General features: G+C 39.4%; 1 protein-coding gene across 1 annotated transcript in view; it reads left to right on the forward strand.

The window, feature by feature from the left end:
• LOC139741215 (arf-GAP with Rho-GAP domain, ANK repeat and PH domain-containing protein 1-like) overlaps window positions 1-14,379 on the forward strand; it is a 144,421-nt gene that overhangs the window by 114,175 nt on the left and 15,867 nt on the right. The window contains exons 27-41 of the mRNA XM_071651845.1: window positions 507-615; window positions 1,145-1,208; window positions 2,027-2,099; window positions 2,462-2,555; window positions 3,117-3,329; window positions 3,877-3,982; window positions 4,147-4,231; window positions 4,645-4,818; window positions 5,946-6,014; window positions 6,793-6,910; window positions 7,644-7,762; window positions 9,639-9,841; window positions 10,499-10,540; window positions 11,684-11,747; window positions 12,855-12,890. Of these exons, the coding sequence (XP_071507946.1) occupies window positions 507-615; window positions 1,145-1,208; window positions 2,027-2,099; window positions 2,462-2,555; window positions 3,117-3,329; window positions 3,877-3,982; window positions 4,147-4,231; window positions 4,645-4,818; window positions 5,946-6,014; window positions 6,793-6,910; window positions 7,644-7,762; window positions 9,639-9,841; window positions 10,499-10,540; window positions 11,684-11,747; window positions 12,855-12,890 (1,569 nt within the window). The remainder of the gene's footprint in view (window positions 1-506; window positions 616-1,144; window positions 1,209-2,026; window positions 2,100-2,461; window positions 2,556-3,116; window positions 3,330-3,876; window positions 3,983-4,146; window positions 4,232-4,644; window positions 4,819-5,945; window positions 6,015-6,792; window positions 6,911-7,643; window positions 7,763-9,638; window positions 9,842-10,498; window positions 10,541-11,683; window positions 11,748-12,854; window positions 12,891-14,379) is intronic.

Genomic DNA, 14,379 nt, shown 5'->3' on the forward strand with positions numbered 1-14,379 from the left:
ATTTCTTGTACTTTTTAAAATGAAGATGTTGGAATTTCTTATCAGGTATGCCATCATGTATCAACCTACATGTGATGACTTCAGAAATTTATAAGATTATATGATTCAGGTCCAATGAAGTTTGCAAGTGGGAGGTCATTTCACCCGATCCTAATGTAAGACATGATTGAAAATATAGAACTGTATTTGCGTAAAAGTGACAATTAATGTGCATGCCAAGATTCCTTGGAGAAAAAAACCCCAAACAAAATCATTTTGGGGAATTTGATGAAAGCTATTGTTGATTGTTCTTTCTTAATCCATTGAGAACGAGTCCAGACCAGAGTATATTCGGGCAGGTGTCTATCGCATATTGGAAATGCGTGTTGTAGCAAAATCAGCCATCCTCAAGGGGTTAAGCAATGATTAATTTGCATGCTGAGATTTGTGGGGGAAAAAAAAACCCAAACAAAATCGATTTTTTGAATTTTATGAAAACTATAATTTATTGTCCTTCCTCGATGCAGACGACATGGCAAAGGTTGTGGTTCCTCTTGAAAGGGAAGATGCTATCCTTCTACTCCGCCGAGAAAGATGGCATGGAGATCATCGACCTGCGGAAAACCAAAGAAATCAGTGAGTCATTAATGCTGTAAAATGTGTTAATGGTTGGGGAGTTTCATAGCAGACTACAGATGGTTTTTGAAAAGCAGCTCTAGAATGTGAGTGCAACAAATAAAGTTTAGAGAAATTTCCAGCAATTCATCAAGATTTTGTTGAAAGTATTTTCTTCGTAACAGCAAGGAAATACAACAAAATATTTTTTGTCAGTCATTTATCCTGGCACTTTGATTTTAATTGAAAACCGCTACACCTGCATTCATTGTCTTAGAATAGTCATTTGCTACATCAGCATATCTTTATGACATAAGTAGATGCATTATAGATACATGTAGATAGATAGATAGATAGATAGATTGATAGATAGATAGATAGATACATACATACATACGTACATACATATTGTAGATACAAGCTTTAGGTAGGTACATGTAGATATGTAGGTACATGTAGGTAGGTAGGTAGGTAGATACATGCTAGCTAGACAGATAAATAGGTAAGAGTAATATCATACATGTTTCTATTTTTTGTTTTATTTTCTTAGGTCAAGAGATGGAGGAGGAGAGTTCAGAGCAGGTCAAGGACATAGCCATTGTGGTGCCTGGCAGGTCAGTAGGTCAAGGTCATTTTCCACACGACCTCTCACTGGTCACCCTTGTGGCTTCTCTTCCCACATTTGCATTGGACAACCAAAGTGCATTTTTAAATATATATTCTATAAAGGTTCATTTATTCTTCACTTGTATGACACCAGAGGCCTGGTTCATATCACTTTCTGACCATTGCTAGTCATGTGGAGTGACCACAAGTGATTAGTGTTATTTGGCTATTTAAGGTGGTGTGTTTAGGACAGACCACATCACTGTGGATGCCGCCATGAGCAGTGCATACCTGGGTTTCAAATTGAAGAAATTAAGGCTCCATATTGCCGTAGATGATACACCTTGAATCTTGTTTTTTATTCATGTTGAGGATGAAGTGGTCTTGTGAATAAAAAGTAGTGTTTACTTGAAATGATGTAATGAGGCTGTAAGAATCTTTCTAATAGCTGAAAGAGGGAGAGATATTCAATAATCTTTTGCATTCCTAAACTAGAAGATAAAAAGATTTAGGGACTAGAAATACTAATCTAGATCCAGTTTAAATCCATGTAGATGACGATTTGTAGAGTCTGGAATTGCTTGGCAAAGGAGAGGGGCATTACTGGTAATGGTGTCTTTAGATTCATTATCACCATTTACATCATGTTGACACATATAATATCATATCGGGGCAAATTACTGCCTGCCGATGTAGGATTTTAATTTCCGAGATGTCCTAACCCTCCCAGTTACTCAATCCGCACAGTACTAAGAGTTACATTTGCTTATATATTGACGTCAGCATATACTAAGTGCACTGTGTTAATTGATTGTCACACGTCCAGGACAATCTACCTGAGAGCCGACACCCAACAGATCAGCGATGCGTGGATGTCTGCGCTGCAGAAGAATGCGATGGTAAGAATTAATCAGATGCATCATTTCTGCTGTGATGTGCAACCAGTCATAATCTCTTGATGAGTTTGTTTATGATGGTGGAAACAAAGTCTGAATGGAGGAAACTGGGGTGATATTAATGAGTTTATATATACAAGTCGGTACCAGAGTGTGAAATACTCACTGTAGGCATCCTGTAGGCCCTGTACAGTTGCTTCAAGCCAACAGTCCAGTGGTTGCTTGCTCACAACCATTTATTGCCCTCTGAGCGTTTGCATGGGAAAAATCAATTTGATGCTTGGTATTCGATTCAGTTGTGAAAAATTTAGTGATTGGTTATTTATTTTATTTTTTAAATGCACATGTATTAATATTAATTTCAGCAAACTGGAGCAGAGCTGGAGGAACAGCTGTTAACTGAGGATCATATTCCATACATTGTGAAAGAATGCATCAACTTTGTCTACATGCATCAAGGTATGTCTTATGTGTTTCTTAAATAGCATAATGTTACCCACCAAAATAGAGGGATGTCTCTAGTACTACAAGTTTCAATTTAGTAGTACATCCTGTAGTTACTCAAGAATTATTCCCTGTGCACCGTGCAAGCTCTGTTTAGTCATACATGAAAAGCATCTAGCAGTATGTCTGTCTCCAAAGTACCTTAATACAATGTATTTTTTGTAGATTTTCTCTGCAATTGTTATATTTGGCAAGAGAAATATCAGCTGTAAGCTCTGATAATGTGTATCTACTGTGAAGTGACAATGTTTCAGTCTTGATACAAAGGGAAAAAGCAGATGTTATTAATGCATATATGCTCTGCTGCACCATAACTCTGCATTACTGGAAGTGAACAAGCAAACATTAAAAATGTGACCTTGGTTGACCTTTGTGTGTTGTGCACGGGTGCCTAAGATCACCTCATTCATTTGCATGTAGCGTATTGCCAGCGTACGGACCTGACCGCTAGTGACAAAATGTTCTCATTTACTGTGCGTACGAGGGAATTATGCCTGTCTAATGTTCCACAACTAGGTTTGGAGCAGGAGGGCATCTACAGGCTGAGCGGAACGGCCAGCAAAATCCAGCGGGTGCGGGAAATGTTCCGTGTGAACCCCCGCTCGGTGCAGATCAACCGGGCAGAGTTCGAGGTCAACGACGTGGCGGGCGCCCTCAAGAAGTACTTCCGGGAGTTGCCCAACCCCGTCTTCACCAAGGAGTGGTATTCAAAGTGGATAGAAGTGTCAGGTGAGGTTTGAGAGAAGGGGGAGAGGGGGTGCGGATTCCTTACCGTTCTCATGATCAAGAATTCTTTCTGTCCTATTTTTCTCACATTTCCGTGTTACCAGCAAGTTTAAAAGCATCAGAGTTCTAGAACAGTGAACATTGGAACCTTTTGCGTAAATTTCTCTATATCACTTCTTCCATATTGTGTATGTCCTGTTTATATTAATGAGTAATCATTTGAATTTTGATAAGAGAAAGATGATTCTCTAGCTCCTCACTTATCAACTTTTTTCAACCCAGTGTCCGCTTTGGCTTCAACAAATTATTTTGAGACCCATAGTCTGATAGCTGTAATGTGATTGTTAGTTTAATATAGTTATCACAGGCAGCCCACCTGTTAGTTGAGGAGCATGGCTCTAGCTGACTCATCTATTCTGCTATTTAAAAAAAAGACAGTATGAGACATTAGTCACCCAAACCAATGTGTTGCCATCGTCCAGATTGCTTTTCTTTCTGTTAAATGTGTAACACAATTATTCCTTTTTCTTTATTTTGATGCAAATTACAGACTATACGGACCACTCAGTGAAGCTGCAGTGGTACAAGTATCTATTGGGAGAGCTCCCCAAGGTCCACTACCACACGATCAAGACGGTCATAGCGCATCTGATAAGGTTTGTCATGTGACATGCTTCCCACAATTCCTTTCCACATGGAAGTTTGTATTGTATGGCTTTTCTTGTGTGTGTGTGTGTGTGTGTGTTTAATCAGCAATGGAGATCACATGTTCCACTTTACATGCTACAATTTGTATGTGTCATTTTTTGATTTCTTTCAGGGTGAGGGAGAATGATGTGGTCAACAAGATGACGGACAAGAATTTGGCCTCAGTGTTTGGCCCCACCCTTATGGCACTGCCGGACGTAAGTGTAAAATCTTTTATTACCCTTGTCGGACATCTAGATCTGGATGGCGGGCAAATATGATGGGGTCAAACTGATTGATTAACACAGTGCTCTAGACTATAAGTTAACAATGTCTGAGTGAAAACTTCATTTATGCCACTATAAATGTAGATGGGCTTTTGCAGTGATACCACACTTGTTACATAAACAAAAAATATTCTTGGAGTAATGATTGAAGATATCCCATATTTTCTTGTTTTCTCTGTTTTTTAGCAGCAGTTTTAATCACAAATATCTCAAATTATCAAGCACAGACTTAACTCATTTTGTGACCAAACTCTTCAATTATGATGATCTCTGATATACTGACAAGATGTATAACAGATTGTGCTATCACCGCCTTTGTGTGTATCCTGTTTGTCAATGTCCAGTCGACGTTCGGGAGTGCCGAGAAGGAGATCTCCGTGATCGGCGACATGATGATGTACTACCAGTGGCTCTTCGACATCAGCGAGCAGGACTGGGAGGCCGAGAGCCGCGCCGTCAAGCAGGTCATCAAAATCGGCAAGATTATCAGGGAGGGTGCCAACCCAAAGAATGAGACGGTGGGTGCAGTTGGTTTATTGATTGGCTCACATCTCCTCAATTTATGTATGGAGTGAATGTCAGTGGAGGAAACAGCCTGTAGGTTGGGAGATGTAGAGTGCCTCACTGTAACGATATGTTCATGATAAAGCTCTCATTAACATTGCACAATGACTTGTCATCCAAAATCCATGATATCTTGTACGTGAATTAGTGCCATCTGCGTTGTCATAAGGTAAACTGCCCTTGTCCAATCTGAGATGACCCGTGAAAAGAATAAGAGAAGAAGTCTTTGCAATTTGCATTTAAAAAAAATCAAAAGTGCAAAGTCCCTTGTCCAGTGTCCTGCTCACCATCAAGTTCTTGTCTGATTAAAACTTCTTTCTCCCAAGTCTACCCTCCTTAATCGAGTCTGAAGATTTAAATCTCCTACATCTTACCTCATACAGAGTGCTCTTCTTCTGTCTCATTTATATTGCTAGAAGAAAATCATGTGATGTTTCGACTCTCAAAAGCAAATGAGTGTGATATTCTATCTTTTATTCTGCAATCAAATAGCAATAATGTTTACTTGTACATCTCATGATTGAAGCATGTAGAAGTGCCTGATATTTTTGCCTTGTGATGTGCAGAAATGGTAAATCTCACATTAAGTGGTGTTGGTTGCTGCACAAGTGAATATGTGATGCAGTGATGAGTAAACACAGGAGAAATTCTTACTTGAGATGGAGTATTTCTTTACTTTTTGAGAGCACCCTTCCTCACCAACCTGCCAACGAAAGCTGCAAGGTACATGTATAAATAAGGGTTGGATTATGATGTCACAGAAAGAGATATGCAGGATTGATGGGGAGCAAGAGAAAAGCGTGAACCACTGAAGTAAAAAAGATGACAGTTGTGCAAGCTCGGCTGTATAATTTTGTGAGCACACGACACCATAGCCTAGGTTGAAGTATGTCATGATTGTGTGTGGTCATCACTAGTTTTGTTTTTTTCAGACTTCAGTATTGTGAATGGCTTTGCCCACAATCTGCTGGTCATTACAAGTACCAGGGTAGTATTTCTGTGTAATTGTACAATGTAAGTGTTATATTCTAATTTGGTCCAGCGTAAAATTATTCTCGATGTCACGATTCTTCTCCCACAGGCTGCGAACGGCTTCGTAATGTCCTTCTACATAAGGAATAAGAACGAAGGCAACGCAATCTCTGTACCGGTAAGCTTTGAGTCAAAATGGATGTCAGTAGCATGTTTATTCACCAGTTGATTTGATATTAAAGTAGTGTAATGAAAGTCATATTGGAGCAGGAAAGTGGTAATGGCAAATGGAGACTACAAAGCTATAAATAGGACTTTATTGACTTGTAGTGGGTTGCTACTTATTTCTGTAAAAGTGGATATTTTCGGCTGGGTAAGATGAGTTTCGCATGTTTTTAATTCTCAAGACTTGAACTACTAGAACATATTGTAAGCAAATATTGTGTGCTTTTATTTTTGCACTAGTTTCTTGTTGCACGAAATGCACAAAAATTTCAGTGCTGTGAAAATTTCCACTTTTACAGTACATGATAATATTTTAGCAATACTTTGTTTATGCGTGTGTGTGTGTTCATTTGTGTTTGTATGTGTGAATGTGTTTGAACATGAAAAACAGGATAACTACAGTATAATCAAGAGCATGCCACTCAACAATAATGTACATGTAACCAATAAAACAAAATTGTTGAGGAATAAGGAATCTTATCTGATGGGGATTGTGCTGTCCTCAAAAAAACTGGGGGGTCATCATTTGAAAGGCCAGATTTTTTCTACTATGCCTTACTCATACTGTCACTGTAATAACCCCTTCCATCTCCCACATATTCAAATGCGTGAATAATCTCAATGTTGAGGTAATCCCTGAAGCCAGGACTCCAACTTTGCTAAGATCTTGCAATGCATACATGCCATAATGTTATAATTCATTCCTACCTTCTCTCTTTCCCGATCGCCAGCTGACGGACAAGACGACGGCGAAGGAGGTCGTTGACCGTGTGGTTGAGAGGCATCGTCTACCGTCTCTAGATGGCAAGGCTTGGGGACTCTTTGAGGTGGTGGAAAATGGGGAGCTAGGTATGAGAGCAGCGGTCCTGAAAGGGACGTCTTTCAAGTTTGTGGCATCTTGACAGTAATATTCAGATTTACACCTAACAGATGTCACGATGTGCATAAAATGTAGCAAGATTTACATGAAAATACACATTTACATATACAACTAAAAATTGGTAATCACATTTCTTTTTTTTCCCCAAAAGATGTGAATGGAAACAAACAGTGTACCCGGTAGCTTTTTATGCCATAGTCTATGAGATTACCATAGGAAAATGAATACAGTTTGTGATTCGTCAGTGTGCAGTCTCTGATCTCTTTGACTGAAAGTTATGGCATTTTGTCGGGCAGACGTGGAAAATATTGCTGAGGGAAAGCATTCTGTAGATAATGTATGAGCAAGAATTTGTGATCAACACGTGTCAGTTAGGGTGCTGTGGTATGGTAGTAAGCATACACTAATTGCTTTTTATGTCTGAGATAATGTGTCACAGGATGACTGTGAGCAATCATTGTATTTGTGACAGCTATTGATGTGCTCCATCATCCCACAATCAAAATGTAAGCTATGACCCCATGACAACAAATCACATACTGCTTGGTGGTAAGACAAACTTTTCAGCGAAGTACATGTATGCATGCTACTGATTGACCATAGTAGTTGCTTGATGTGTGGATGGTTTAGTGTGAATGTTTTTCTCTCACTTTGTTCATTATGCATTTTTCTATGTGGGTATTTTTTAATTCTGCATCCCAGAGAGAATGATGTTTGACTACGAGGTGGTGTTATCAGAGGTGCAGGCATGGGACTCAACCTCAGCACCCAACAACTATCTCTGCATCAAGCAGAACAGTCTTCTACAAAGCATGGAAGTGGTGAGATCCTCTTAGTCCTACATATTGACTTCTGTGTTATGAACCGAATGTTCTCCTTGTCTGCCTCCTCCATGTAGATGAGTAGGAAGTAGCGTATGTTGTTCTTTGTTGTGGTTTTATTTACATATCCAGTGTATTTCCTGAAAGAGTGACCGAAACGGTACGTGTTTGGAAAGTGTAGCTACAAATGTACAGTGTACATGTATATCCTTGAAAGTTTTCTACATTGTATGGCGATATTACAGAATGAGCCATATGATCTCTCTTTAAAGCATACCATGTGACTTGACATTAAATTGTAGGAGAGCAAAATGCATATATTAGATATTTATGTAGGACGCCACCTGTTGAAATACTGTAAGTGCCAGTAATCACTGCTACAATGTTCTGAATAAATAACATGCTTGCTTCCACTGCTCAGTCAAGTGTGGGAAGGGCATACAATGTAATACAGGCCACTCCTGTCATACCAAAGTCCTCTGGATCAGCAGTTTTCTTTTGTTTTGCAATTGTATCAACATTCTGTTATATCCAAACAATAAAGTGTAAAAAGATATATAAATAATAATTATGGGACATGAATTTTTACTTCATTGTAACGAGAGTTTAGTCCCAACTGTGGTTTTTTAGGTCACCCGAGCCAAAGAGCTATTGCGATCGTCCTTCGTCCGGCGTCCGTCGTCCGGCGTCCGTCGTGCGTAAACTTTTTACATTTTCATCTTCTTCTTGAAAACCCCAAGACCGATTTTCCCCAAACTTGGCAGGTAGCATACCTAGGGGGTTAGGAACTCAATTTGTTAAAATGGGCACCATGCCCCACCCAGGGGGCCCCCAGGGGGGCCCAAATCCCCCAAAATTAAGGAATCTTTAAAAATCTTCTCCTCTAGAACCAGAAGTGATAGAGCTAAGTTAATACTATGACTTAGTACATTGATAACTGTAGTTTCAAGTTTGTTCTTGGCGGAATCAGGGGTGCCCCCCTTGGGACCCAGGGGAGGGGGGTGGGGACGGGTCCTAATGGGGCCTAAATTGTACATTTTTATCTTCTTCTTGAGAAACCAATAACCGATTTTCACCAAACTTGGCAGGTAGTATCCCTAGGGGCATAGGATATCAATCTGTTCAAATGGGCACCGTATCCCACCTGGAGGGCCCCAAGGGGCCCAAACCTCCCAAAATGAAGGAATCTTTAAAAATCTTCTCTAGAATCAGAAGTGATAGAGCTATGATAATACTATGAGTGAGTACATTAATGACTGTAGTTTCAAGTTTTTTCATAGCAGATCCAGGGGTGCCCCTTTTGGGGGCAGGGGGGAGGGGTGGGATGGTCCAAATGGGGGCCTGAATTGTACATTTTCATCTTCTTCCTGAAAACCTCATGATGGATTTTCATCAAACTTGACAGGTAGCATCCCTAGGGGGTTAGGATCTCAATTTATCAAAATGGGCCCCTCCCAGAGGGCCCCAGGGGGCCCCAATCCCCCCAAATTAAGGAATCTTAAAAAATTTGGGCCCTTACTGTACATTTTATCTACTACTTGAGAATGCCTGGTCAAATTTTGGTAGAACTGTGAATAATTTAGATTAGTGACTGCGTGAATGGTGAACTTGCGATACTCAGGTGAGCGCTAGACCCGCAGGTCTCTTGTTTTTTTTTGTAATGGGAGTACACTCTCGTCCATTTTTGCATGTATGATCAATCTTGCATTAACGAGAAAAACAGTGCTGTACATTTAAGTCACCTGTTTCCTAGCATTTCCTCTGTTACTCTGTAACTTCATTCACTTGTTTTATGAAAGAAAAAGGAATTCAGGAATCAAATCAAATTCAGTCAAAAATCAAATTTGACCTTCTCTACATCCCACTCAAATGGCAGTTTTTGAAGAACATGGCACCCAGTGCCACCATCAAGTATGCCGACGGCCCCAAGAAGTTCAAGGACTACTACTTTGAGATCAGTGGCAGCACCATGCGGTACTGCCGTTCCGGGGGCGGCGCCCCCATCAACTACTGGGAAATCATGCCTCTCAAAATCTACCTTGGCGCGAGCAAGAAGCATAAGAAGACTGCCCCGACAAGGTGGGTGTGCAGTTCGGGTGTGGGATAGAGAAAGCGGGGGGTAGGTGAGGTGGGGACTAGAGGGATGGTTTTAGGGATGAATGGATCTATGGATGGGTTAGTATATTACGTAGATTAGATAGAACATCAGATACAGCACGTGTAAGGTAGATAGACAAACAAACGGATGTACAGTGTTGCATTTACTTTTATTGTGTAAGCTGTGTGTTAGTATTTCATGTACTGTCTGTGTTGCAGAGTTTAAAAATTTTCCATGGAAGAGTGGGGGGAGACATCGATTATTGGATTGCTGTTAGCATGCTCTCATACACTGTAGTTCTTCTGATGCTTTCTAAGAACCTCCGAATACCTTTTGTTTGGTTTTATTTCTGCATTTTTAACATTTCAGTATTAAATAACATTTATTTTTTTCAACATTACTGACAGCAGAAAACAGTGTAAGCAGAATTTGCAAAATTTGATTTGATTTCAGCATATTAGAAGACTGATCAATGTCAAAACAAATATTCACGAAGGGAAAAGTACAGCAGACTGCAGATCCTAAGCCTATGCTTTTGTAAACCTTTTGCATTTCAAAGATCTTCTCACTTGTGAAAGATAACATCCTCTTTCTGTTATGTTATGTTATGTTTCCATTTTCTATATAACTTTTCCTAGATGGGCCATCTCATTCCAGGTGCCAGGAGACAAAGAACTCAAGTAAGCTGACAACAATGACATTGAGAAAAAAAAAGAAAGTTAACCAATTCTTGCGTTGAGTTGCCTTTATTGCAACGTTTAGATGAATTGCCCTTCAATGACATCAATGAGCACTGATTATTCAGTGAACCAACAATCTGATTACAGAACAGGCGTAATATATACACTAGACTATTGAGCTTGGTCTTCTGATTACCGGTAATCAGGAAGTCATTGATTCAAATCCAAATCAAGTATACAAAGTGTATATTGGGTATGCGCATTATTTTTTTTTATCATGTCTACTACTGAAATACTGAATGATTGGTGGTTACAGATGTATTTATATTGATGAAGGGGAATTTGTCAATCAGTTAAAAAAAAGAGAAGAAAAAAAAAAGGAACCTGTTCTCCCTTATGGTGATACTCTTAGGGTCAGACATGTGTATGATGCCTTGTAAGATATGGTAGTTTGTACTCATAAGATGTCTCATTTCAATGACATCATTAAATCAGCAACAGCAACAACAATGCAGTGATGAATGATAGAGAGTTAAAATAGGAACATGTTACTGACAGAAGACAATTACAAGCTCCAGGTTTTGGGGGTTTTATTTTTTCATTGTGCTGATTGCTCTCAGCTTGGATCAAATGATTTAAGATATACATGTTGTTGATCATTTTTAAATTGTCGGCTGGTTGGGAGCTTGGCTTTCCCTGATGACAAGAAATATCCTGCAGCAAAGTTTCAGTAAGTAGGGATACACAGCAAGGATGTGATCACGCCATGTGTTCTCAACAATGATATTTTGAAATACCTTGGTAACACACAGACACATAACAGACACACCCACTCACCCACACACACACACACACAGTCACAGACACAGACACACTGAATGCAAGACTCGCTGAATCTTGTATCTTGTATACCATGGTAATCATGCTTCATAGAAGATCTTTTATAGTCATTTTGGAAGAATCTTTTCTTGTGATTGTTTAAGCTCTTCTGTGAAAATTGTGTGTAATCATTCTTTGAAAAATAATGACTTTCTCCTGTGGTTTGTCGTCACTTTCCAATGTTTGAACTCACAATAGTCAACTAAACACAGTGTTGATCACGGTTTTTCTCTTCATCATTTTGTCTTGACCACGATTGTGCAGATGTCTTTGCTTCGACTCTGATAGCGTCAGAACCATGTGGCTAGCTGGTCTCTTCCGATGCAAGGTGAGCAGGGTGGGGCGAGGTTGTCGTGATGTGGATGGGAAGGGGATATATAGAGTGAGGCAGGAGACAGTGATACTGTGATCAGGGGATGGGGCAGAGCTTGACACATTGTGGGCTGCAGGAATCCTGTTAACATACACCCAAAATTAGCAGTTCTTGAAAATCTGTATTTTGCTACGCAATGCGCAAAATCAATAAATCCTGTGTGCGAAAAAGCCAAACAAGTATAAACCATGGGTTGTTATCCTTTGTGCCCAGTATCCTACAGCTTCAGCAGTCACCTTCATCTCTTTAATTACATGTGGCTTATGTGATGGGTACGCACAGAATGACAAAGCTGTTGGATGTAGTTACCAACAATTGCAGTACTTGTGCTGAGAAACTTTGCTTACATTTTGTAATGTAACATGCTTAATAACTCCATTAAACCTTTTCTTTTTTCTCCTTTTTTCTTAAACTGACATCTAGAAATCACTAGGACATGTTGAAACTTCTCGATTGTTTTGTAATGGAACGTCAGCATTCAAAAATTAGAGCATTGCTTTGTGACTTGCAAGATTTGTTTGTTCGTCTGTTTTTGTTTTTGTTTTTTCACTCAAATTCCAAATGAGGAGATGGTCTTCTGCCAGCAAATAGTGTCATGTGACATTATAAGTTTAAATCATGTGACCTTTGATATTAAAAGTTGGTAATTTCTTTTGTCTGAGTGCATAGAAACTGGTCATTTTTTGTTCATGCATTACACATAGTTGAAGAAGGAACAAAGGAAAGGGAGATCAATTCAATCAGTACTCATAGTTTAACCTGTTTTTTTGTTCATTGACAGGATATAACATATCAAAAAAATCACTTCAATGTAAACAGGCTTTTCATGGCTGGATACTGATACTCATTTTATGCTCTCCATCATTTTGAATCATTGACTTTTACATTTGGTATCTTCCCAAAAGAATTTGATTTGATTTTATGTGACATATAATGAAGCAGAGTGCGCTCGTTGAGTGTTAAAGATTAGATGCATTACTGCAGTGGTGTGCGTGCCACAATACGTAGTTGTCTTGTAAGAGAAATTCACTCAATGACGACTTATATTTTACCTCTAAGCAGATGTCTGGTGCAGCAGCTTACGCATCAAACCTGAGAGTAGGTATCCTAGGATAGCAGGCTGTGTTGTGGAGAACATGTGTGTCTGTTGCTTTGTGGCTTCAACCATGCAGATACTAGTGCATCATGACAGCAATTTCGATCTTTCCACTCAAAGGCCAGCATTCAATCACAATATCGGGTAGTTTAGATCTGGGTCCATGGATTATGCAAATGAAAATTTTGATTGCAAAAATGCGTGGGACACCTCGTGTACATCAACAGGCATGTGTATAATGAATACATGCTGACACATGTATGCATATTTTGCACCAAAAGAAAAAATTAATCCAAATACAGATACTGTGTGTATGGCCATACATACAAGTAGAACACATATCAGGCAAATAGGTGTAAAATTTGGTGGATGTGCAACGTAGCGCACATTACCAACAGCAACCCAATAGGTGTGTGTGTTGATTACACTGTGTCCTACTGACTCGGTTTATATGCTATCGTTGTCTTGGCAGAGATTACAGAGCCTTATAAGAGGCTACAGTTGGCATCAGATTAGTGCACCTATCATGAGAAACAAAGGCATCTCAAATCATTTCTTATAAAAGAGTTGATGGGTAAAATGGAGAGAAAAAAAAACAACTTTGCACTTTTCTTTTTTTTTTTGTCAAGGAGGTCAGGGAATGATGAGGGAATTGAATCAAGTCCTCGCTTTGTTAAAGTTGCACTGCCATATTTAGTACTGCACCTGGCACTTAATAAAGAAAAAAAAAATGTTGGTTCTCTGCAACTCTTGATGAACAGGTGTACCATTGCTAAAGACTTCCTTGCAGCTCTCAAGAAATGGTCATAATTCTGTTTGTTTGTTTGTCTGTTTTTGGAAGAGGGATCGGAGGGTTTTGAATACAAACTTCTTCCGTGAGAATAAATGCACACATGCTGCCTCCTTGTGTAGCTCTTGCCCCATTTACACTTCTTACTTGGGAAAGGATGCCAGAAAGGAACCCCAAAGAGAGCAAACACACCAAACCAAAACAAAACAAATGGCAGTCTTTCTTTACTGTGCCTGTCAATGAATTGGATATTGACAGCTATAGTTGTCATGATGCACTGAACTATCTATGTGATTGCTGTTGTGCACCTTGTGTAACCTCTCTGTATCTTTGCTGTAATTTCACCCAAGATCTGATCTGTTGTTCATAGTTGCTTGAATTAATCCTGAATGTCACTTGCATCTGGCTGCATCATACATTCCTACTCTCAATGTCTTTCGAAATATATTGTGGCCCTGTTGTATGAAATACTCACTCAGTAGTAGGTTACTGTGATGATGACTGCTCTCGGCAACAGACGACCATTCAGCTTTTGCAATTTCTGGCTGTTGCGACGGTAGTTTTGATCATAGTAACTCCTTACTGTAACCTAGTGCTTGAGTCATGTTTCTTAGTCCGGTCTGAGTTCTACCACACCTCCTAATGGCTTCTAACAACTTTCCAGATTGTCGTATACAAAATTCACCTTGTCACAACTAATT

Source organism: Diadema antillarum, unplaced genomic scaffold (genome assembly GCF_040938485.1).
Source record: "Diadema antillarum isolate AM-2024a unplaced genomic scaffold, OU_Dant_1.0 scf00000003, whole genome shotgun sequence".
NCBI lineage: Eukaryota > Metazoa > Echinodermata > Echinoidea > Diadematoida > Diadematidae > Diadema > Diadema antillarum.